At 46.3% G+C, this 25,805-nt stretch overlaps 1 protein-coding gene across 5 annotated transcripts in view; it reads left to right on the top strand.

Annotated features, from left to right (window-relative positions):
* Positions 1 to 25,805, top strand: part of Ntf3 (neurotrophin 3) — a 69,463-nt gene that overhangs the window by 22,546 nt on the left and 21,112 nt on the right. The window contains exon 2 of one of the 5 annotated variants that reach the window (NM_001270868.1): positions 10,486 to 10,523. The exons of the other annotated variants lie outside the window; for them this stretch is intronic. Within the exon in view, the coding sequence (NP_001257797.1) occupies positions 10,506 to 10,523 (18 nt within the window). The 5' untranslated portion in view covers positions 10,486 to 10,505. The remainder of the gene's footprint in view (positions 1 to 10,485; positions 10,524 to 25,805) is intronic. 5 annotated transcript variants of the gene reach the window in all.

The following is a 25,805-nucleotide window of genomic DNA, read 5'->3' as shown; positions in this document are numbered from 1 at the left end:
GTGAAAATGTGGAAGGAAGAGAGAAAGAGACAGAAGGAAAGGAGAGAGGGAGGGAGGGAGGAGTAGGGGAGGGAGTGGGAAAGAGGGAAAACCTGGAAATACTGGTAAGTTCAGCTGTAAGTTAGGCACTGTTCTTTTTTTAATTTTATTTTTCTTGGATATTTTATGTATTTACATTTCAAATGTTATCCCCTTTCCTCCCTCTCTTGTACTCCCCCTGCTTCCATAAGGATGCTCTCACTCCTACCTCAACACCCTGGCATTCCCCTACACTGGGGAAACCAGCCTTCACAGGACCAAGGTCCTCTCCTATTGATGCCAGACAATGCCATCCTCTGCTGCATATGTGGCTGGAGCCATGGGTCCCTCCCTGTGTACTCTTCGGTTGGTGGTTTAGTCCCTGGGAGCTCTGGGGGGTCTGGTTGGTTGATATTGTTCTTCCTTCCTATGGGGTTGCAAACCCCTTCAGCTCCTTCAGTCCCTTCCCTAACTCCTCCATTAGGGTCCCCATGCTCAGTCCAATGGTTGGCCGCAAGCATCTGCCTCTGTATTTGTCAGGCTCTGGCAGAGCCTCTCAGGAGACAACTATATCAGGCTCCTGTCAGCAAGCACTTCTTGACATCAGCAATAGTGACTGGGTTTGGTGGGTGCATATGGGCTGGATCCCCAGGTGAGGCAGTCTCTAGATGGCTTTTCCTTCAGTCCCTGTTCCATTTTTTGTTCTTGAGGCAGTAATCAGAGTAGCAAACACAAAGTACCCTTTGCCCTCATGAAAAACTCAGCTTCCAATAGGTAGTATTTATAAATACAAGAATACAAATAGATACAAAAAATTTTCCTTGTGGGGATGGGTATTGAAATCAAACAGTGCAAGGCAGGCTGGGACACAACAGAAGGCTTGTGTGGCTGAGGCAGAGAGAGAGAGAGGGATGGACTCCTCAGTAGGGCCTTAATAACTTAGTGCAAAAAGTCTTCTTTGCCTGGTTGTATCCACTAGGTGATAAGCTGAGACACATGGTAGGAAGCCAGCATTTAAATCTCCTCTCAAGTGTGATGTGAAGCAGTTGTTGGGGGACGAAACTTAGAATAATGTCATTCGGTCAACATGTTTGAAGGTCACTTGGCTTACTTTGTAAAAAAATGGGCTGTGGGAAGAGTTAGATAAGTTTATGCCAATATAGTAGTTAAGGTAGAACAGTGGTATTAGCCTCCGTGGTCAGGATGGAGGATTCAAGAAGCCAGGAGACTAAGGCTCTGTTTGGAAATAGAACTGGGAAGGACTTGCTGGTAGAATGTGGGAGAAAAATAAAAACGCATCAGAAGAAGCAGCAACCAAACCTTCAGAGGAGAGACGGGACATTGTTCTCCATAGGTCAAGACCTCACTTAGCATCTCTGACAACTATGCACTGCCACCACACCCCAGAAAACGAAAAATAGAATGTTCAGGAGGCTTCCTTTATCTAATCTGAAGCACACACTCTGCCCACTGACCTACTGTACATAAACTCTGCTGTTAAAACGCAACTCATTTATTGACTTCCCTCCCAGGGCCTGATATGGTAAGGTATTAGGTATTATGTTCTGTGCAGTGAGGAAGTTTTTCCTTACCTCCTAGGGCTGACAGTACGTGTAGGGAAACTAGAAGCTCCAACTGAGTAATACTCAAGACAGAAGTGGTTGGACTGGACCCTGGGAATGGAGCCCAAGGTGGCAGTGAAGTTTCAGAAACTTCTGGTAGGTGATGGATAGGCCCTGGATTAGGGGAGAACATTGGTGAGAACATTGTGAGACCCCAGATAACACAGGCAGGAGGCAGGAGATGCAGAGGGGTATGTGGTGAACAGAACTCCACAATGTGCTCCCCCCCCCAAATCCAAGCAGAACACTGACTGGAGCTGTGCTTGGAGTTGCTTCCTCCACTTCCCACAGAGCATGGTTTGGGGGTCAAGAGCCCATCAGCTGCTTCTGTTTCCTTTTGGTTTGAGTTCCTGTCACTTCCTCCCTAGGAGTGGGAGGGAGGCAGACTACCTTCTTTGAGCTTTTGGGAAACCTCCCTTGAAAAGTTTTCCTCTGTTTAATGTTGTTCCATCTCGTGGGGTTCCATTGTGAACATCACAATGCTTGACGTTCAGCCTTTCTGAGGTTTTCTTCTGACTTGGGTATTCCATATGTACTTCCTATTTTTCTGCTATTTCAGCCCCAGGAGAGCAAAAGCTTACTTGGATTACAGGCAGGGTGCCAGAGAAAACCCAAACATTTCTGATGCCCACCCAATTTTCCCAAGCTCAGCCAAATAGGCACTGCAAGAAAGACCCTCACGAGCCTTGTTCCTTGGTGTCAAGTGCAAACAAATCATTTGTTCCCTGTGGTCCACCCCTTGACAGCTACTGTTGGATTTAAACTCTGTATTTACTCTGATGGAACCTTCTAGAGCATGAGTTTGCTAACATGTGTACATGCTAACACAAAATGTACCTACTCGCTCATTGTCCTCTCCCAGCTTTCATCCCTGAGAGGCTGGGATGCAACGCGAATTATATATGACATCTAAAAAAAAACTTGTCCAGTCACTCCTTCCCTCCCCAAGAACCACTTACTCTTGTTGCTCTGGTGGAGGGAAGTCCACCATTGGCCTTGTATTCTGCAGGGCTGGCCCTGGAGCCCGGATGAGCATTTGTAGAGTGACCTGTTGTCTGCTGCAGGCTTTGGAAGAACTGTGTCGATTCCCCAATTCCCACATGTTCCCTGAAATGTTTTAACTCTGGGAACCAACAGATTTCCTTCCTCTGGGCTTTATGGAAAGCTCAGTTGGGAATGAAGGCACTGTTAGGACCCGGCAGAGGAGGTCTTGGTGAAGTGGGGTCTTTGTAGATGACACCTGGACCCCATTCTCTGGAGTGAGAGACATTTCTGGGAGCGGACTGTTTTTATCGTGTGATGGGATCATATTCCTCTGACTTCTTGTGAAGTTGGGTACATCACAAGGCAAAGGAAACACTGTTTGTAGCTTCAGCCACTAGGAACCCCCAAATCCTGCTGCAGGTGCTCTTTGCCGAATTTCCCCCATCACTTAGCCTCTGTCATTTCTGAATGGCTGCTCCCATTTCTTAGGTTTTCCTTGTATTGCCACATTGGCAAGAGGTATAAAATTGGCTCAAGAATGGTAATGGTTATTCATCATGGATATTGAGTGAGACCCTACGCACTCTGACCCTGCATAAAGCACCATGAGATGCCTACCTTATTACCCCATTCCATTGTGCACATGAGACAGCCAAGGCTTATATTGATTTTTCAAAGTTCCACCTAGGAGTTCTGACAACCAACACGGTATTCGTTTTTCTGATGCACGTACTGTTCTCTTCTCCATAATAGCATGCACATTCCAAGAAGGCAGAGCACGCCCATCTGTGTTCCACAGCTGTCTCCAGCACCCAGAATGCTCAGCAATTTGTGGAATGACAGAGTAGCTCTCCTCGAGTTCAATGGTTAGGAAGGGGTGACATGAAGCTTGGATTTACTCTTCTGATCCAGGAGTTCAAGTAGTCTTCACCAGTCTTTCACATGCCTTGCTTGTTTACTTGGGAGCAAGTCTCCCTTTCCTCCCACATTACTCTCTCCCTGACTCTTCATCTTCCTCCCTGGCATTTCTTAGACATGGCAAGCCACCTATTTCTCTGTGGATGGCCTCATCTACTCTGTCCCTTCAGCAGGGTCCTTAAGATGCAGTTAACATATTTCATTGTTTTTTTTTATCTAATCAGAAATATAAAATATCGACTTCTTTGATTCATCAGTTTTGGCTTTTCCTGGGTTAATATTAAGCATGAAGAAAGCCCCACAGAGTAGCTTGTCATTTTCAGGGTTTCCCTCTTTCTTGTGCTTGGGGTATGAGTGGAAAAGGCACAGCTATAACACTGGGGTATGTGTCGGTCAGTCTTTGTCAACTTGACACAAACTAGGACACTTGGGAAGAGAGAACCTCAAATGAGAATTTGCCTCCATCAGACTGGCCTGTTGGTATATGGGCCATTTTCTTGGTGACTGATTGACAGATGAAGAAAAAGCTAGCCCACTAGGGGTGGTGCTACTCCTGGGCAGGTGGTCCTAAGTCGTATAAGAAGGGCAGCTGAATATAAGTCTTCAAGGAAGCCAGTTAGCTTCATTATTCCATCATCTCTGCCTCAGTCCTGACTCGGGTTCTTGCCTTGGCCTAAAAACCCCTTTCCTCTCAGAAGTCCTTTAGACTAGGATTTCCTCACAGCACAAAAAGACGAACGGGGCATTGGGGGTGGGGGGGACTAAAAGAAATTGTAACTAAAAACGTTGATTTTTGATTATGCACCAAATGTCTTTTGTAACATGTTTGCAGTATACAGAGTTAGGAAAATGTAATATAAAAATAATCCAAATAAGAAACACCAGCACCAGCACCAGCACCAGCACCAGCACCAGCACCAGCACCAGCACCAGCACCAGCACCAGCACCAGCACCAGCAGCACAGCATGTACTGGTCACAGTTCCTTATCTTCTCTCTGTGGGTATATATGTATGCATAATTGTTTTGGAGACAAGGTCACAAGTAACCCAGGCTAGCCTTGAACTCTCTATATAGGTCTAAGGATGACCATACATTTCTGTTCCTACGTCTCCACCTCCTGAGTGTTGAGATTACCAGTGTGTGTTCCCATACCCTTTTTTTAAATGTAGCATTGGTTATCAAACCAAGGGCCTTGAGCATGCTAGATCTAAGAATTGATCCACACCACCAAATTTTCATTTTTTTTATAATGAGGGGCCCATCCTACTTTGTTCAAGATTTTTGCCTGCTCTTTTCTACTTACCGTTGCCTTATATGAGCTCCTAACTTCGAGTAATAGATGACGAGCCTTGATCATCGCTGAACAGCATCCTCTTGTGTACCTTGTCTATCTAACCCAGGTCTGGTGCATACATTAATTCTTGCCCCAATCTCTGCACTACGGTTTTATATTATTTTTATAGGCATAGCTGTCCATTCGCTTAGAGTAAGCAAGCTTCTAGAAGTTTTACCCTTCTGGGCTTAAGGGTGTCAACTTTTTCAGGAAAGATGATAATTCTCAAATACCGTGGCACCTGCTGAGTGGGGAACCTGGGATAATGATCATCACAGGAGGACACAGAGGTCTTGGTTAGCTCACACAAGGGCCACCCCATGAGCAAAGTACAGTCTCTTCCCCTTGGCTCCAGTAGCTTGGTCGTCTAGATTTATGTGCTTTCTCCATCTAATCTTTGAATGTTTCTCCTCCAGTCTCTTGGCCAACCCCACGCACCCTCAGAATGTCAGCTAAGTACACAGCTTCCCTTATGCTTTTGGAAAAGAACTTGGGGTCAGGAGCCAGACTACCTTGGCCCTGAATCCAGCTATGTCATTTACATGCAGCAGTATTTAGAGTAAGACGCTTGGTGCCTGTATTGACCTTACTTTCCCTGTAGCTTGTATAGGGTTAAATGATTGCTACACACAGAGGGCTCAGAACAGTGCTCACGGAGACACAGGTAGAAAACAGTCACTGAAGATAAGCATTGTCATCTGTGTTCATATCACTTGGCATTAATGTCTGTTGCAAGTACATTTAGCACGGCAGTGTGTGGGGGTGACTAACGGATGAGACACCCCCGATACTGGCTCTCGTCCCCCCATATCGCAGTTTTTGGCTCTTCTCTCTCCCCATCACTGTGGGGCTTGCTGCTCGGTGAAGTGTAGGCTTTTCTGGCTTCTAGACATGCGCATGTTTCTCTTTCCCATCCCTCTTGGACCTACTCTCCTTACGAGCTTATCCCACTTAGGAAGAACTGGATCCCGGCCGGCAGCTCTCGCAGTTGGCTTTACCTCTGTGCCATATTGTAAAACCCTTCCCTCTGTTGCTTAGAAATCTCTTTGATCCGCGTTTAGCTGTATCTTTTCTCCCAGCAGATGTTTCTGAGGAGTTAGAGGGTTTTCTTCTCCCAGTTGGCCAAACTCATGCCCCTTCAAGCGCACGTTCACTCTGGATTGTTTCTCTCATGGACCACAGAGGAGAACCATCTGGTATTAAGGTTTCCCATAAGCACCCTAAGCAGCCTGGAAACCAGGACATTCGACAGTGTTGACTTCAAGGGAATGGGGGGGGGGGTTGTGAGAGATCCCTGCAGGGTGCAGATGGAGCTTCCTAGACACATTCCAGTAGTGCTTTTGATCCAGGATAGACATGATATGGCTTGCACTCTCGAGTGTGTTAGCAGAAAGCTAAGCTTACCTGGCCTGTTGCAGACCAACACAGAAGCAATAAGCTTAAGCAGACAGCTGAGAGTCGGGGCATGCATGTGTTTACTGGGGTTGCCATGGCAAAGCACCACACATCGTGCATCTAAAGGTGACAGGGACCTATTTTATTTGTGTATGGAGAGGCCAGATACACAGAGTCAAGCACTGTACTCTATCTTAAGGCACTAAGGAAGCCACTGTCCCTGCCTTTATCTTGTATCTGCAAGCCATGGGCATTTCCTAGCTCATCCATCCAGTGCTGAAAACCTCTGTCAGTGGTGCCAACACAGTACTTGCCCCTGTGTTTATAAATACACCAGTCTTACTGGATTTGGATCTGTGCTCCTGACTTGACACTAACAGGATTGCTTCGGCAAAGATTTTGCTTGTACATGAGGCAGCATGCTGAGCTTCTGAGTTGGGAGTAGGACTCATATATATCTGCTTTGAGGTATCCAATTCAACTCTTAACAGAAAGAAAGCGGCTGAGGACCTGTCACCCCTGTGAAGTGCACGGCCGAGTCACAGACAGCCAATTATTTTTAGAATGAAACTTAACAGGAACACCTCTCATCCCCCGCCCCAAGCCCGTACACATACATACACACCAGGGAGCTGGGTCTTTTATCAATCCGAGAGCAAAGAGCAAGGTGCCTTCCTTCCTGGACTCAATTCAGCTCTTTCCACTTCCAACACCAGTTTGCCTTTCACTGTCAGCAACTGGGGACTTTGAGACTTGTGAGGAAAAGCAAGTAGGCCACAGTGGGCAAAGAGAGGGTGGTATGAAGCCGGAGGGGCTGGGTGTGGGGAGGAGGTGGAGAGTGAGTTGAACAAAAGTTTGGGGAGGCTACAAGAGCTTTACGGTGACTGTGAATTCTCATCCTCACCCTGCCCCTCTGGGCTGCATGAACTTGGCCTTGAACTGCCTAGGACTACAGCTTCTGTGAGGATGACTGAGGCAGATGATGTCGTTGGGAATCCCTTCCTGGCCAAAACAAAATTCTCAGCTGGAGAGCAGGAGGAGCAAATGGGAGCTCTGGGCTGGACCCCTGCAGGGAGCACAGCCTGTCTTCCTGTGGAAACATCTTCAAGTAGGAATGGGGAGCAAGGCTGCCCTGCCCACCGGGTCATGCAGCACGCATCTGGCGCCTGCCTGAGTGTCTTTAAACTGCTCCCCCCACTCCCCTCCCAGCTCCTGGCTCTCCCCACATGGGAGCCTGCTACTCCTTTTCATGATTCCCATTACTCTCTGACTGTACACATCTGTCTTCGATCGCTGTCAGCTCTGGGAGACCATGCCAAGCTTCTTGAGCGCAGCCCAAGACTGCCTGGGTTATATACTGTGAGGCAACCAGGAGGTGAGAGGGAGATGCTGTGACTTGGGGCTGGGAATAGCAGTGCCAGGGCCTGGCCTCCCCTCAGACTTGAGGATGAAGAAGAGGAAAACCACCATAGAAAAAAGGATCTTTGGACCATATTTAGCTGTCTACCCCATCACAGTATTTATACCCATACACATAGACATGCATGTAAAAATCACACCCCACATACGCACACAGACCCACACCTCATTTGAATGCACACTAACTAAGCCCTATTCATGCCATCCTAGCTAACAGGCAATCTTCCTCATGAATAGCCGAGACGAAGGGAGCTGGGTGTGATTCACAGACGTTGTGGCCTTACTCGGGGTACTCAGTTGCTGAACTAAGATGTGTTGCTGACTCAGGATGCAAATTTTAAGAAGGTGACCTCTGTCCAGCTTTCCTCCAAAGCTCCCAGAATGTTTGACAGGGATGGTGAAGGAGAAGCATCAGGAATAAGGGTAGTGGTTAGAGAAGGGTACTGCAGAGAGTGTAGGAGAGTGGTTATTAACTCTAGTAGGCTGAGTATGATGAGGCCCACCCCAGCCTGGTAGATATCACTATTGTGTGAGCAAAAGAGCAAAGGCGTATGGCCCCACAACAAGGTAGGCATGCTGTTCTGGATTGGTGACTTCTTCCTGCCTGTGTACTTGGAGTTGTACTGCTGATGATATGCCATCAAAGTCAAATGGAGCAGAGTTACATACAGAGACATTTGGGCCCTTTGGGATGAGTTGGTTCTTAGTGCTGCAAAGTATGTTACATGGCCAATGTCAAGTAGCATCAGAATCCTCAGTCACCATGACAACCAGAAACACATGTATAACTTTAATGAACCAAAAGGTCATCTCATAGGTAAACATGAGTTACTGAGTGGAAGGGGAATTAATGATAGATCACTTGCATAATTTTTGCAATTCTTCACCCTCAAAATTTATGGAATGCCAAGAACTGTTGGCTCTTGAACCCCAGGTAGAACTTCAAGTGTTCTTTACTTCATCTCCTGCTTTAGTACCAATGTCGTAAATTCCCGAGCCAACTCCTTGGGACAGTTAGGTGCACAACATCACTGTTCCATGCCTTCTGTTTGTATCTCTGGCTGTGAGCTCTGGGACCACCTCCACCGCCCCCAGCCTCACTGGCTCCGTTCCTAGGGTCAGAGTTCTGACATGAATCTGTCAAGCGTCTGGCTGCTGGAGAGGAGGTTTATATAAGATTCCCTTCCTGTAGCTCAGCTCTCATGGGATGACAAGGGCCAGATTCAGTGTTTGTGTGCTGATATTTGCCAAGACTTTTCCCAGGCTTCCTGGAATAGACAGGGGAATAGAGCAAACTTCATTAGGACAAGTGACTTGGGCCCAAGTTGACCCGTTGCTTCTGAAGGACTGTCCTGTGACTGGTGTGAGCATGTTGCTAATTCACCCAAGAAAAGTGGCTGCAGGAAAAGAATGATGTGAAGAATAACCTGTTGCTGCCACACCCCACACCCCACACCCCACAAACCTATGGATGCAGAGCTGAGATGGCCCAGGCCAGGATCCAGACTTGCAAGCGGTACAAAGATACCATCATCTGTCTTCTCTGCAGCATATAGAGTAAAGACAAAGAAGAAATAGTTGGTGTCTCCTGCAACTTAGAATGGACAGTATAGATCCTGGTGTATCAGCGGATGAGATGCACAGAGGCAGAAGCTAGACAATAGCCAAATGCCCCATTGCCAGGAAGTCTGGGGACCCGTGATCTGGTGGTTACTGGTGCCCCCTTCACTGTCTGGATTCTATCCATTCCGGTCCTACCATAATATTCTCGCCTTCATGGAGAATTTCCTTTACCTACACTCCCACATGCCTGTTTGGTGTTGAGACCCACAGCATCCAGGCTTTCACTAGTGGAAATGGTGCCCTGTGTGACCTTTTCGGATGTCATCTTTCTCAAAATCTTACCTCTCTGGTGGAACTCCCCCTGCGCTGACTTTCATCCTTCTTCTGTACCTTTTCTCACCCCTGCTCCTGAAGACTCTTCTCCTTTGCCTTCCCTGGGCTCAATAATGCCCCTCCCATTGTCCAAGATTCCACTGGTCTCAGCCTGCATGAGGAGGACTCTCAAAATATCCAAGGGCTTTTCATAAAGCTACACACCCACATATCCAACTGATCCAAAGGTGCTCCCAAGTGACTGAGAGGTTCCTTAAATTTAGTGCTCCCTAAACTAAGCTAGGGATCTCCAAGCCTTTCCACCTCCAGGGAATCTTCTCTACTGTTTTCCATTTTTACGATGGAGCCACCTGCTCCTACTCGTGGTCAAGTCATAGGAGCCATCTGCAAGTGATTCTCCCTCCCTGTCATCAGAAAACCCCGAATGCTCATCACTCTAATCTCCAAGATTATCTCTTTAATTTCTCCTGTCTTTTCCCAAATGTCATGATCCATATATATATATATATATATATATATATATATATATTTCCCCATTCTTCACATTTGGCAAGGCCCACTGGTTCATTTTCCTACTTGAAAATATATATTGTTGCTTCAGTACCACTTCACCATGATCTCCTCCTCCTCCTCCTCCTCCTCCTCCTCCTCCTCCTCCTCCTTCTCCTCCTCCTCCCTTTCCCTCCCTTTCCATCTCTTTACTGCTGAGTCGCAGCACCTAGGTATTTGTTCCAACTCTTGGAATACCCACCCTTCCCTACCTGTATGTGTAATGTCCCCGAACTTCAGCATCCTTGAAGCATCTCTACTCTTCTATCATATACTCGGCTCCTTGCAGTGTGTTCCCATAACACCGTCATTGTTTCCTAACGTCCAACATTTCTTATTGTGACTCCAGGCTCAACACCCCTGCCACGGATGCTGGGCTTCCTGAAGGTAGGAAATGTTTCTGCTATTCATAGCAGTGTATGCCAGCTGGGTATACTTAATACCTGCTGAATCCCAAAGAGTCAACCTATAATCGTTGAATGGATGAGTGAATGAAAGGTCCTTTCTTAGCTAAGACCTGGAAGACGATGAAAGGCTAGGGCTAGATTAAGGAAACACTTCCTCAGGGTAACATTGTGAGTTCCCAGAACAGGTGACTAACCTTCATTCACTCTGGAAAACATTTATTCCATGCTCCACAGTCAGGCCAAAAAAAGAAAAAAAAAACTGAATGAGGATTAATCTCTTCTTGCAAAGAGCTTAGACTTCCGTTGAAAAATCCTTAAAAGGTCTGGAATTATTTTGGCAGGTAGATAAATTGGCCCTTGTTTCTCTGTGGCCAGTGGTGTACACACACACACACACACACACACACACACACACACACTCACGCGCACAGGTGTGCTGATGGACGTCCGTGCTTATCAATGGGTATGCCCTAACTTCTCTTCTATTTCCCATGATGGGAATCCGTAGAGCATCCTGGGCTCTTTGGCATGCTATGAAGATTCTCATTGGCTGTAGCTCTCAGGGAAGAGGCAAGTCTGGTTCCTACAATCAAGATTGTACATGGCTCTTCTGTTTACATCGTCTTCTTTCTTTCAGCCCAGGTTTGGCTCTACAGAACCTGCTCCTTCCTTGTTTAGGACTCCTCTTTCTTGTCTGACTTTTCAGGTAGGATGAAGTTAGAAGTGTAGCCCTTCTCCTTGACCCAGAGAAAGCTTCTTTGCAAGCTTGTACCCGGAGGCTGTCAGTTCTGTGAGTAAAAAGGAGAACCTGGGAAAAGGCTTTGGGGAATCTTCAATCCCCCCAGGCAGGACAAATCTGTCTCTCACTCCTTTGCTAAGGTGCAAGGCTACTCTAACCCAAGCTCCCCCTCACACACAAATGCACACCCTCACACCTCACAGGAGGCGAACGTTTCCTGGAGGTCCTTGAAGTCATTCCATCATCGCCTGAGCTGTTTCTGTTTCAATTGTCTTCAGGGAAGAGCGTGCCTGTTGGATTGCTGCCTGGCCGTGAAATTTCATTTCCATTTCTTACACCTGTGGTTGCAATAAGAGAGACTAAAGACCAGAGCTCATGGACATTGGGCTATCGAGGTGCTAGGGCTGTCATTTTCCAACAGGGATATAGGCCTGAGGTTGCATGAGCAGGAAGCTGAAAGAGCTGTGTCTCTTTAACTGTCTTCTCTATCAGTCTTCCTCATTCTCCTGTGGGATGTCTGCGCACTTGGTGCATGCCTTGAGAGCTGACATGGAACTATATTTAATGAACCCTTCTAGAAGGTACCCGGGATTCACAATGTGTCCCCAAACACTAGCTTATCCAGCTTGCCAACTCCTTTGTCCTGACCCCACCTAATCATCCTGTAACTTGCAGGGACAGAACTCATCTGTTCCGTGCTTTTATCCGCACGAGGCTGGTCATACAAGAGACCTTTTCTCTTTCCTGCCTCTCTGTGCTACCACTTGGTGTATGTCAGATGCACATTTAATGATCCTTCCCTTGTATGACCTTGGACATTTTCCCAGGGTCAACAACAGGAGAAAAGGCACACATTCTAGCAGAGCCTCCCATTCCCACGTTCAACCTCGTGTTCCCTTCTTTCCACAGAACCCTGGATCAGAACCAGTAGCTCTGCTGGAGTACATTTCTTTGCTTCGATACCAGGCCCCAGAGAGCATTTGATGCCTTGGCATTGCGGTGTAGCCTTAATTAATTTTATTCCTTTCTTCTTTGAACTTCTTGGAATATATACATACTCGTGTCCTTGCACAACTGTGTGGACATGAAGTTTAGTGGCAGGTGGTGTTGGCTCTTCACTTCCTCATCCAGGTCAGAGATTTTCCATCTGGACTTTCTAACAAGACCTAGGAATATTGACTTCCTAGCAATTTGGATTTGGGTGGGGCGAGCAGAATGGGAACAGGGGAAGAAGGGGCAAGGGGGAAATATGCTTGTGTATAAATCACACGTGAAGGGGGTTTTGAAGTCATTATTGCTTCAGGGTGTGCAAACTGTAATTATTTTTTAGGATCTTGATTTGCCCAGCGAGCATTTCTCGAGGTTGCTGCTCTGAGCATGGAGCATGACGTCTTTGCTGTTGGGAGTGGAGGGGGGTGTCCAGCCTGGTCTGACACACGTTAAATCATTTAAAGGGAGCCTAGGGTAGGATCTGGTTTCTCCACGTGCTCAGCTGCAGTCAGTTCTGTGTGTAGCATGTACAAATGACTCAGATGATTAAGACGATGCAGTTAAAATGAAGGAGAGACATGTTTCCTCTCTCTGTTCCTAGGTTTTCTCTAATGGTTGGTTCTAATGTGGCAATAAGTCATATAAAGACCGAATGGGCTATTGGTTGTTAAACCCGCTCTTTGCTCTTCTTAACTCTGCTCCAAACAGGCAGCACTGCCTGATCCAAACTCTCAAAGTTCCTTCTTAGCTTCCTTCTTTCTACCTGGTGACCCCTAAACTGAATCCCATCCCCACCAGGCTTCTTCCATGTGTTTAGACACTGTGCTCTCCTTGATTCAATTCTTCATGCCCCATCAGCTGCAGCCTTCAGTCAATAAGGATCGTTCCAGAGAATAGTTTCCAAAGGTCACATGAAGCATGCCCCTTCTGTGTCCTGAGAATATTTTCCATCCCCAAAGGGCCTTTCTCGATAATGAGGAAGGTCAAACTGGGGCAGCCCACAGGAAGAAGTCCTTAGAAAGGAAGTCTATGGCAGTAAGCCATCCTGATCTGGGATTTTTTTAAGGCTAGTTATTTAAAGAGAACTGTGAAGAACTTGAAAGACAATGAAAATGTTTGGTGTTTCAAGAGCATGCTGAAACTGTTTGCAGAGTGTATATATGGAGATATTTTAAAATGGCATGGTAGACAATCAGATTTGCAGTAAAACTGTGCAATGTACAGAGGCTATTCTTTCACGAGATTGACAAATGAATATAGCATATGTGCTACCATAGCAGACATCACTAATCAATCATAACATTATTTCCTCTCCTGCACCTTTGCTAACAGCAGACATCGCGAATCAATCACAGTATTATTTCCTACTGAGCTCCAAGAGATCTTTCAATCCTCACCACCACCACTGTATGGGTAGCTATATGCTAGTAAATTTTATTGAAACTTGGATCAAAACTCATTTGCCACATCTAATTCAATTGAAAGACCACTCAGTTCAGCATCAACACACCTGAATTTGAGTCACCCATAAAAAAAAAAAAACAAAAAAAAAACAAAAAAAAAAAAACAGACTCTCCAACCTCAGTTTCTCTTTCCATAATTAAAAGTACAAAACAACAAGAATGACAATAACCCCCTACCAAAAGCAATGCTTATCACAGAGACCCAAGGTAGTGATTAGGTAAATCCTTAAAGTATAAGAAAGCAAATGATAGCCACACATGAATTTGAGGTAGCACAGTTACATTGCTCTACCACTGTCAACTCATCACCAACCAATAGGATGCTTGTCTCTCTATCTCGTTCTTGCTTCTCTTAATATCCTCACCGGAGGCAGATGGAGAACAGTTGACCTCTCCCTTCTCTCTCACTTCAGCCTCACATTCTTCGAACTCATGAAATCTCTTAAGGCTGCCTTGTTGCCCTGGGCAGGCAGAATTATTGTGTTATGCAATGACATGAGTGAGACGTGCTCCAAAAGGCACACAGCACAAGTTCTTACAGCCTTGTGCTAACCTTGAGCTTGCCTCGACATTCTGCCTGTCCAAAGCCAACTCTTGTGACCAAGAAGAGCAAACACTGGCTAACAGCGTGACTTAGTTTGCTGATGCTTGCCTTGGTAGAGAATACCAAGATCTGGTGGGACACTGGGACAGGAGGACAGGCTTCTCCGGAAGAGGTGTTACTGCTGTTCACCGTAGTCCTGGGTCAGAAATGTGAAATGTGGTCTGTTGGATCCCAAACATGGCTTCTCTAAGGTGTTGGGGCTGGGATTGGGTCTGCGTCTCATTTCTATAGCAACAAACAATCCAAACTCTCATACTCAGAAACCCTCACACTCTGAGGCTAAATTCCTTCCCAGCACTTGCCCCAGTGGATGGCTTTCTGTATTTCCTCTGTCTTTCAGTGTCTTAGTTAGGGTTTCAATTACTGTGAAGAGACACTACGACCATAGAACTCTTGTAAAGGAAAACACTTCATTGCAGCTGGCCTACAGTTCAGTCAGAGGTTTAGTCCATTATTGTCATGGTGAGAAGCATGGCAGTATGCAGGCAGACACGGTGTTAGAGAAAGGAGACTGTGCCACACTGGGCATAGCTCGAGCATATAGGACCTCAAAGCCCACCCCCGCCATGAGGCACTTCCTCCAACAAGGCCATACCTACTCCAACACGGTCACACTTCCTAGTAGAGCCACTCCCTATGGAGCAAGCATTCAAACACAAGAGTCCATGGGAGCCATTCCTATTTAAGCCACCACAGTCAGCCATCTTCACCTTCATTCTGTCCTACCAAGTCACAGAAGAACAGCTAAGAAGGACTCTTCTACATGGTTTTAGGTTCTCTCAGGTCTTCCTCTTTTCATCCTTTCTGGTCATCCAAGGGCTTTGTCTCCTTCCTTCTGGCAAGAGAGAGATGAAATTCAGACAACCACGTGAGTTCTAAGTTCCATTTAATTGAGCAGATGCATATCCATTGCCTAAGCATATGCTGCCCGGTGTTGGGCTATTGATAGGTATAAGCACAGTTCCTGCCACTATGTAGTTTAAAAATACTCATGAGGGACAAACAAATGCACCAAGGACAAGCCAAAACTAGAAGAATTAGCAAAAGGTTGCCAAAGTGAGCAGGGCTTAGGGATGTAGCTCAACTGGTAGAGCATTTGTCTAGCATGCAGGAGGCCCTGGGTTCAATCAATAGCACTGCATAAAAACCAGCTATGGTGGTACATGTTTATAATCCCACCACAGGAGATGGAGGAGAAGGATCCAAAATACAAGGTCATTCTAGGCTACATAATTTTAGGCCATTTGGACTATATAAGGCTTCATCTTTTTAAGGAAAGGAGGGGAGGGAAGGGAAGAGAAGAGAACTAGAAAAGGAAAGGAGCAGAGGGGAGGGGAGGGAAAGGAGGGGGAAGAGAAGGGAAGAGAAGAGAAGAGAACTAGGAAAGGAAAGGAGGGGAAGGGAGGGAAGGGCAGGAGAGGGAAGGGAAGGGAGGGGGAGGGGAGGGGAGTGAAGGGGAAGAGAAGAGAGGAGAGGAGAGGAGAGGAGAGGAGAGGAGAGGAGAGGAGAGGAGAGGAGAGGAGAGGAGAGGAGAGGAGAGGAGAGGAGAACTCTGGGACAGGTAGAATCTACAACCTCCCCAGATGGTGAAGGCTAGAAGGATGAAAGTCTGTGAGGAATGAGACTTGGGTAGAGGCCACATGTAGAGGCTGAGTTTTACAGGTGGGGACTCTCATACCAACAGGCACTAAGAAAGATCTAGTGTGGTGTCTTGGCCAGTTTGTAGAACATTTTGACCAAATGTATGCGTGGTTCCAAATACACAATCAAGGTAATGTCACCTTGCTTTGAGACCTTGCACACATGGCTGCCTATCTCTGGGCCTCCAGTTTCATATCTATAAAGATTAAGGAGTTGAGTGAGCCTGTTCTAGGTCTCTGATTTTGTGATAATAGTGAAAAGCTGACAGAAGTATTGTTTTTAAAAATGGATTTATTTAAATATTTCTCTGAAAATGGAATGTGAAAAATTGTATCTGCCGCCAATGAAAATAGAAGTCAGGGGGCTGATTTGGCTCAGCCGGAGCAGGGCTTGATCTATTTTCTGTACTGGCTCAGTACCTAAACTTTACCACAGTATAAGTCTGCAGCGGGCTGCGCAGGTGCTGTTTTCCATGTGGAGGACGGAGAAGATTTTGTATTGCAGCAACTTAGAGTCTGAGCCCAGGAGGGGCTTTTGCTGTGCTGTGCCCACTCCTGTGCTGTGCTGCCTTAGGAAAGTGGAGGGAGAAACTCAAGGCTTGGGAAGGGGCTCATGGCTCAGACTTGATGTTTATTGAAACCACCATAGGACAAGTTTGCCTTAGCAAACAAGTTTCGAGCCCTATCCTTGTTGACCAGAGAGTGATCCAAGGGGACCACAAGAATCTATTCTATTAACTGCTCCAAAAGACTGCAGTCCAAGGCTAAGTTTACAAGTGCTTGATCTAAAGGTAATTCTCATGTTCCGGCTTGCTTGCATTTTAATGGATGTATATACATTCATATAATACTATGAAGCAATTCTTGTTACATGAATTTACTAAGTACGCTGTGTGTCTGATGCTGGTGTATACATCCTTGGTTTGAAATAGATGTGGAAAATGCAAGCCAGACCATGTGAGGAGACTCACTTCTGAGCACCAGGACCACCCACTGCCTTGCTAGGAAGGGAAATATTCACATAGGAATTGAAAGCATCAGTTTAGCATTTACTTAAAATTCCCCGATTATAGTTGAGATGGAGAAGAATTCCTGAAATGGGAACTTAGACCGAGAGAGATGCGTCCTGACGTCCCAGTATAAAGTTCCTTCCTGTAGTTCAGGATTGCTCTGTACTCCACAGCAAGTGAAAAGAAATCCCCTCACTTCAGAGTGGTGTAGTCTACTTCTGGAAGGGTCCAAGGCAGGCTAGAGTCCTGGGGGACAGACTTCGGAAGTGCAAGGTTCAGCAAGGAACTCTGGCTGTAGCCATAGCTAGGAGCAGGGCAGGTAACACTGTTCCAATCCCCACGGACTCTGCCACTGAGGACAGCTTCCATAACTGTGTTGTGAGGTAGTTCCACCTCGGAGAATGTGTTTCTTACTTCACATGCTTCATAACGCAAAGAGAAGGCAAACTTATTCTTCCGAAGTACACCGAACGGGAAACGGAGACCTGAGGCAGGATGCCTACTAAGTGAAAAAGATTGACTTCTGCTTCTTGAAGGCACACTGCAGCACACAGTAGGCACACTGGGTATATGCTGGCTGTGAAATACCTCCTGTTTTCTTTATAACTGCTGCTGACTTTGAGGTTGCCAACCCTGAGGATTACAGAGATCCGGACACATTTGTGGCCTGACTACTGGTTATGATGTTACAGCAAATCCCTGAGTCCATCTGACCTCTCACCCCTGCAATGTGCTGCTCGCTCACTGGAACTGGGTTTTGGGCCAGTGATCTCACCTAAGCTGCTTTGTCAAGGAAGCCCCAGCAGCAGCTGCAGCAGCAGCAAGGACTTGGCAGGGATCACGGAACAGCATCCGGGTCCATCCAATAGGACCCATGCTGCATGGGGCGTATGTTTAAGAAACATTCCCAACAGAAACCTCTCCTTTCAGCTCCACATCGAGTCTCAGAGACCTGTAAACCTTAGAGCCTAAGCTCACAGGCAGGTCCCAGCTCCTTAGCAATCCTCACACGTGGGCCCCTTAGAAGGGTCAAGCCCAGGTGGCCAAATGCAGTATTTATGAGGGTTCCTGAATAACCCTGGTGGAAAAACAATGGAATAAGCTTCCCCAACCAGTGCACAGCAGAATAGAACAAGGGCTTGTCCTGTATAGGTGGTGTTGACTTAAAAAGCCAACCCGTAGGCATAAAGAAAAAAGAAAGTCCTCCAAACCCCAGGAGTGTCTTTACAACAGGTTCCATAACTCTTCTGACAAATTCTCCTCTTGATCCAATCTTCTCAGACCATCCACTCATTCCAGCAGTGCCTGTGCTATGAGCACACACATACCTGGGCAGGGGTTGGGGGAGCAGAGGGGAGAGAAGTGGGAAATGGAACTCAGTCTTCTCAAATGTTCAGAAGGAATGTCTCCAGAACACACTGCCCACTGACCCGAGTGCTGCTTGCATTTGGCAGGGGAGGGGATAGTCTTCCTTTGTGGGTAAAGGTTTCCTGATCAAACTGGAAAATGGAAATGCCTCCACTTCAAAATGAACAGGCCAGAAACGCAGGTTAGGTCATCCCAGGGAAATGGACTGACTGGGACTGATTGTAGAGCCAGAATTCTGGTTGCTTATAAACTTTCTTTGAAGCAGGCAGGGGATTAGGGAGCATAGTACCTGCCACCCCTAGAAACCCTCTACCCTAGGAACATTCCCCCTTCTTTTGCTCTCTGGGAAAGGGGCCATCCTAGGATTAGGGTTTCTGTCACCTCTAGAAGACCTTTGCCTGTCCTTCCCTTCCCCAAAACTCAAGATGAAAAACACAGAACTGTATTTAAAAAACAAACGAACAAACAGTAGTTCCCTCAAACTTAGACATTTCAGTAGCTGAGAGGAAAATGCCTTTAAAGGGGTATTTATTCTTCCTGTTTTCCATTTCCCTGTTCTTAGGAGAAGCTCCATGGGGCTTCTCCATCGATCTGTTGATTATGACATAGTTATTATAAAAAGAACACAAACTTAAAAAGGAAAGGGACATTTTTTATTTAACTGGGGACACAAACCCCAGTTCTGCCTCCACTGTTCCCTAGCTGTGTGACATCAGGCATTTCACATTGGTTGTCAGGCCTTACTTTCTCCAGTTTAAAGATGAAGACTGAGGGGACTCCATGATACCCAAAAGTCCCCAAGTGGTAAGTGCCACCATATTTCAGAGCATGCATTTGAGGAGATCCTTCAGATGAGTGTGAGCTTTTGCTGTCCTGGGGGTCCGTCTTTGGTAGGGCTCTGGGTACCACAATAGCAGAGAGTGACTGTGAGGAACTTAGAGGGGAGGAATTCCCATTTGCTGTTTTCTTTTCCCAGGGCTTGGCCAAATGCCAGGTTTTTTGCTATCTCCCTTCTCACGTGATCTCCTCTGAAGAGATTCTTTTGATGCTCCTTGCTAGACTCGTCCATTAATCTTCCTTCTTTCAAACCCCCATGTGATGAGCACCCATGCTCTAACTCCACTGTTGAGGATGAGGTGACTCCGCAGCTCTGTCAGGCTTCCCAGGGTGAGCAATGCAGCAGCAGTTAAAGAACCTCTTCCTCCCTGCTGCCCTCCCTGCAGCTCCTCCCTCCTCCCTCCTCCTTCCCCCTCCTCCTTTCCTCCCTCCCTCTCCTCTTTCTTTCCTCCCTCTCCCTCCCCCTCCTCTATAAATATCACTTACCCCCGTCACTGCTCCCCAGCTTCACCCTGCTGTATTCCTCAGACACTCGTGAATGCATCACTTTCTCTCCCAGACACTGTCAAAAGTGATTGGACAACCCTGTGCTGTTCCCGGATGTGTGGGACCCCAGATATGTTTTTTCTGCTGAGATGACACTCTCGAATGAGCTTACCTGTTTCCTTAAATCTGGCTTCAGTTAATATGATCACAATCTTTTCCACAACACCAACTCTACTTTGATTTCGTCATGTGACTCATGTGGTATGAATCCGTGTGTGTATATGTGTGCAATATGACAAAAGAGAGACACTTTGGGTCTTGTTTATAACTGCCAGTTTTATCTCTCTAAGTCAATATTTTAATGTATCTCACCTAAACTGGCTTCCTTTTAGGGACACTCAGGGGACTTTTTATTTTTTTTAAGTACACTTAAACTTCACACCAAAAACTGGTGATATTCTGGGTCTAGACTTCCATGCCCATCACAGCTCCCACGCAGGAAATGAACCTATGATGGAGGAGAATTCAGGTATCTATTCGGGAATCCTTTGCCATATAGTGTGTTCACCTCTGTCCTCTAGTAAATCCCTTGTATTGGGGGATAGGGGTAGGGTGAAGAGATGAGGTGGCCAGGGAAAGCTTTGTGACTAGATGCCATTAGCAGCACCAGGGTTGTAAACTCCAAGGTGACAACTTGTGTGTGAGTGGCCATCTGCTGAGACTGCTGGCCATGCTGGGATGCAGGGCCTCAATGACAGAGAAGTCCTCCAATGTTAACACTCATCTCCGAGGTGAAAGTGGACGTCACCTACAACAGAGAAGTCTGAGGCCACCCATTTTGTAAGTCTCTAACAGACAATTCTTTCAAGCCATGGTTTTTAACTACTGGGGCAAGGCACTTCAGAGAAATAAAAAGTATTCTGTAAAGTTTAAAAATTTAACTTTGCTCAACGAAAGCCAAAGTCTGGGAGATCACAGGATCATGACATGAGAGACGTTCTTTCAACTAGCAGACTGGAAGGGGAGGCTGGACTCAAGGCAGCAGAGCACGGCCAAGTTCTATGTGAAGGGAAGAGGTTGCCATGGCACAGAACAGCACTGGATGTTTCTTTAGGGGCCCCAATCACATGATACGGGCTGTGGTTCTGTAGGACACAGGGAAGGCCGTAAGGTATACAGCATAATGGAGAAACATCGCCTTCCCTTAACTAGATGCAAACACAGCCTTTTGTAATTAATCTAGAATTAATCCGTATCAATAAAACAAAATTTAGAAGGTATGCTTATACTTTATTTTAAAGATTAATTTATTTTATTTATGTATATGAGTACAGAAGAAGTCAATTGGATCCCATTACAGGTGGTCGTCAACCACTGTGTGGTTGCTGGAAATGGAACTCAGGGCCTCTGCAAGAGCAGTCAGTGAGTGCTCTTGACCACTGAGCCATCTGTGCAGCCCTAAAAGGTATTTTTTAAGGTCATAGATCTGGCTGGGTGTGTCTCTCATGCACTTTTTGTGACAACATAAAAATAACCATTGAGTCATGTGTTATTACTTAAGCGTTCTAAAATGTTCCTAATTACCTCCCCCCTCCCCCGTGCCCCTTCTGCCCCTCCCCACATTTATCTCTTTCCTGCTGTGTTTTGTGACCCACCTAGGCCATCAGTGTGACCCTGGCCTTTTAACATTTAAGCGTTTTATTTTGAGATGAGCTTGTGTTTCTGGTGACCCCTGCCTTTGAGTTGGTGAGACTTCATCTTATTAAAACCAAACAGCACCAAATGGTCCCCACTTCCTGCCTCCTGTAATTATTTGTTTTAAGAGACCTCTGGTGTAGAATTTTCCACAGGGGAGAGCAGTAGGCTCTGAATTCCTCTCCTGTGATATGAAGACGGGAGTTTGCCCTCTTCTCCCCACTGAGAGTACAAAGCTGGACTAACAGCCATGAACTCCAGGGGGAAATGTCTAGTCTATTCCAAGTTGCACAGTAAGAAAACAGCCCCTCATGCTGATGCCCAAATCCTGTATCATGGTTTAGACTCCAAAGCAAAAGCAGGGGCATGTGGGTTCTGGAACATTCTGCTGCTACGTATCCACAGTCACCTGGCCTTCTGTGGTAGCTGGGTACAGTCATGCCCTTTTCCTTCTCTCCGATCCCTGAGAAAAAGTTCCCATGACTTCTCCCGGGTCTGAGGGACAAGTCCAACCTTCAATGGCATTCATCATCTTTCCTTCCTCTCAGCCCCTTGTGGACTATACTTGTCAGAATTGTGAGCCCCCAGGACAGAGCACCTTACTCACCCGTGAAGGCCAAGTGCATCGTGAACCTATGCCGCCCAGCCATGCAGTTCCGTTACAATGAATGGGCGGTGGCTTGAGTCTGCAGCCCACATGACTTCTGATACCTTCTGTTATTTTGAAACATAGAATGCATGTCTTTCAACCGCTGACACTCACAGAAGCAGGGCATGCTGTCAGTACCTGCTCTGCTGTCTTCCCTTCTCCACCTTTCCCTTTGGCAGCACAAGTTTCGATTCGAGTTCCTCAGCACCCCAGTCATCTTTCCTCTCCCTTATTACCATATCTTTGAATAAACATTTAGTTTAGTCGTCTGCAGTTGAATTCGTGCTAACAAACTTGAACTCACTGGCTGAGAGAGTCCTGTAGCACCAGACATTCCTCTGGCTTTTATGGACTATTTCATGGTCTATTAATGGGGAACAGATACCCTTTGGAAACAGCCATGCACAGGGGATGGGGAGCCACGGGTTCAGATTTCCCTTCATGTCACCAAGTAGTGAGCCTCAGATGTTTCCCTTTCCTTGTGGGGCCTCAGTTTGCTCACCTAACACGTAGCAGACACGTGTGAGTTTGGGAAACTCTAATGCATATAATAATCAAATGTATAAAGCATTGTGAAAATGTGGAAGGACGGTTGTGTTGAGACGTTGTTCTCTGGGACATACAGAAACAGTAAAGGTAGGCTTTCATCATGAAGCCTCTGTGTAGAGAGTGGGGAGAAACACCAATGCACTGGACGTGGACTATCCTTGAGCAGGGCCTTTCAGAAGGTCTCTAAGTCTGCTGTGTGTAATCCTATCTCTTTACACAGTCGTGAGAAGCTCTTCTTTGGTGACAAGATAGGAGCTGTGATTGGAGGTGGTGAAGAACAGTGTGTTTTCATGGAGAAGGATGGACAGAGGCCTGACTTGGATCACAGCTTTCATTGTCCGTAGAATTCAAAGCTAGTTGCTCTCCAGTAGGGAGCAGAAAGTGGGCTTCGGGAGTCTGGAGGTCTGCTCTCAGGGCTGGGGTTGGGAGAGAGGAGAATCAGATCTCTGACATAGTCTGTAGCCTCTGCAAGTGTGCCTCAGGAGTGCTGTGCACCAGACAGAGAATAAGCCTGGAGGCCCTGGGATGTTTCCATATTGTCTTTGCTTACCTGCTTTCATTGTGATAAGTGTGATACCTGAGATCCTGGCCGGGAGAATACCATCAGGCAAGAAGTGTATTTGGCTAGTGGGAAGTTTACCATGTGAACATAGACAGGTCCTGGAAAGGGGATGGTCTTAGGAAGTATATTAGTGGCAACAACGTGACGTTCTTATGTGCAGACGGAGTGTCTTGGAATAGCTAAGAGTTCCAGGGCTCTGTTAGGTGAAGAAGGCTGTGTAGTGGGAAGGGGGCTGTGTGTGAACAGACCTGTAGTGGGGTAGTTTAGAAACCATGTAGGTCAGAGAATGGCAAATTTAGTTCATCAAACTTTCCAGAGGGTCAGTTTTCATAAAGTGAAGAAAATATTTTTTCTTTATATTTCTTGGGCTACTACGGTGATAGATTTGAAAATATAAAGCCAAGGGGTCAGAAATGATTATGTCATAGTTACTCCTCTATTGCCGTGATACAATAGTACGGTGACTTTTCGTAAACATTCCTTTTTGCTTTTGGCTCCAGAGGGATAAGATGCCACCATGTTGGGACGCATGGCAACAGGCAGCAAGCAGGAGGCACGGTAGCAAGGGTCAGGGAACTGAGCACTTAGAAGCACAGCAGTGGAAGCGGACTGGATGCGAGATGAGACTACGAATGCTCAAATACAGCTAAGTGGGGGATATGTGCAAGGAAACGCATGGTTATAAACTTCAGGGAGTGCTGGGAAGTTCTTGGGGGAGGTCATGTATGTGCAGGATCAGATGGACAAGAGAAGCTAGCCAGGAATGGTGGGACGGAAAAGATGTTCCAGATGTCAGCAATACACAGAACTTTACCAAGGTGAAGAGTCTCGTGCCACACTGAGAAATGTTGGCTGCTTCTTAAGGGTTACAAAGGAAAAACAAAATGTCCCTAGCAGAAAAGTGATCTGATGTAGTTTATCTCTACGATAAGCATTGCTTTCCAGTGTGCAAGAGAAAAAAACGACAGGGAAGCTGGGAGAAGGCAGCGTAAGGTCCCGGAAGCCACTAGAAAGCATCGATGGAATGCAGGCAAGAGAAAGCATGGGGTGTGGAGGGAAAGGGCCTAGACTTTGTAGGAAGACGCAGAATCAACTAGAATTAAAACCAATTTTATATGGGGACCATGGACAGAAAGAGAACCAGCATCATCTCTGGTTCTGGTCTTTTTGGAGAGAACACAGAAGAATTGTGAGGAAAGGAGGTTTGAGAGATGATTGTGACTTCAACTTTGAAGCACTGCCCTAGAGCTGCTTCCAAAGATGCCTGGAGGTGTTTTGCACCCCTTTTTGACACATGGAAAAGCTTACTTCCTGCAGGGGCACAGTTCCATGACCCTGGTCGCTGCTGTTTTGTTTTGTTTTGTCCAAATGTAAGAACTTTATTGAAGAGTGATCATCGAGGAGAATGGTTGGGTAATAACTAGGGGCCAAAAAAGCAGCCTGGAGCAAGAAGAAATAGAAAACTACTTAATTGTAATAAGAAATAGTTGATCCTGGGTGCTCGGTCAGTCTGGAACTTGGGGATCCTTCTTCCCTGGATGTTCTGGATCCTTTGTTCTTCTGGCCCAACAGGGTTGTCTTTAATGTATCTTTTCAACACTCTGTTCTTTGTTTTGTTGTTTGTTTGGTTTGGTTTGGTTTTTGGTGCACCAAGAAGCAAGATCTTCTTTCTGTATTCTATTGTAAGGAGGTTGACAAGAAAGACCCAGTTTGGGAAGAGGAGTAACACACTGTTGACCTGTTGACCCGCTTAAAGCAATGGCCCACTGAGCCTGAAAGTGAAGCTCGCCTGGGGCCAAGTGTTTCATGTGCTGTGATTTCCCATCTTAGCCAGGCGAGTGTCAGCATGGAGATGTTGGAACTGATCGGAAAAGGCAAGTTCTCAGGCAGATGTGACCACAGTGTAGGGCAATGGCCAGAGTGATGGACTATGAGAACAAGTTGGGCCCTCAGTGAGCTGTGTTCAGGAAGAAATTTATTGCTTCATTGTACATGAGCAGAGAATTAAAAATAATAAATGGCCAACAAGGGAATGTCAGCCGGTAAATTATGATATCCTTTTGTAAAATTAATTTTTTAAGTTAGCATACAAAGTAATAGATCTTGCTATGGCATTTCCATACATGTAAGTCATTACACTTAGTTCTTATCCATCTTCCTTTCCTGCTGCTTTCCCATCCTTCATTCTCTCTTGCTGGGCTCTTTTCTCTCCCCAACTAGCTCTCCCTTTGCTTAATGTCATATGTATTCTGCTGACATTTTAAAAGTCGGGTTGTGTATGCATGTGTGTGTTCATAGGTGTGTGTGTGTGTGTGTGTGCGCGCACATACGTGTGTGGTGTGGTGTTGTGTATGCATGTATAAGTGTCTCCGTGTACCTGTCTGTGAGTATATGCATAGGGAGGCCAAAGATTGATGTTAGATGCCTTCCTCTAGCTCTGTTCACCTTACGTGTTGACTTAGGGTCTCTCACTAAGGCTGAAGCCTACAGGTTTGGTGAGCAAGGCTGACGGACCAAGTGAATGAAAAATAACTAAGGCAGGCAGCTGAGGGACTGAGAAAGCAGAGCACCAGGATCATCTCCTTAAGATACTGAAGTTATGTTGTAATCTTAGCTCTCAGATGGCCAAGGCAGGAGAATCACGAGCTCAAGGGCAGCCTGGGTTATACG

Source organism: Rattus norvegicus, chromosome 4, assembly GCF_036323735.1.
Source record: "Rattus norvegicus strain BN/NHsdMcwi chromosome 4, GRCr8, whole genome shotgun sequence".
Lineage (NCBI taxonomy): Eukaryota > Metazoa > Chordata > Mammalia > Rodentia > Muridae > Rattus > Rattus norvegicus.
Note: the sequence above shows the minus strand (reverse complement) of the source record. Positions and strands in the feature narration are given on the sequence as shown.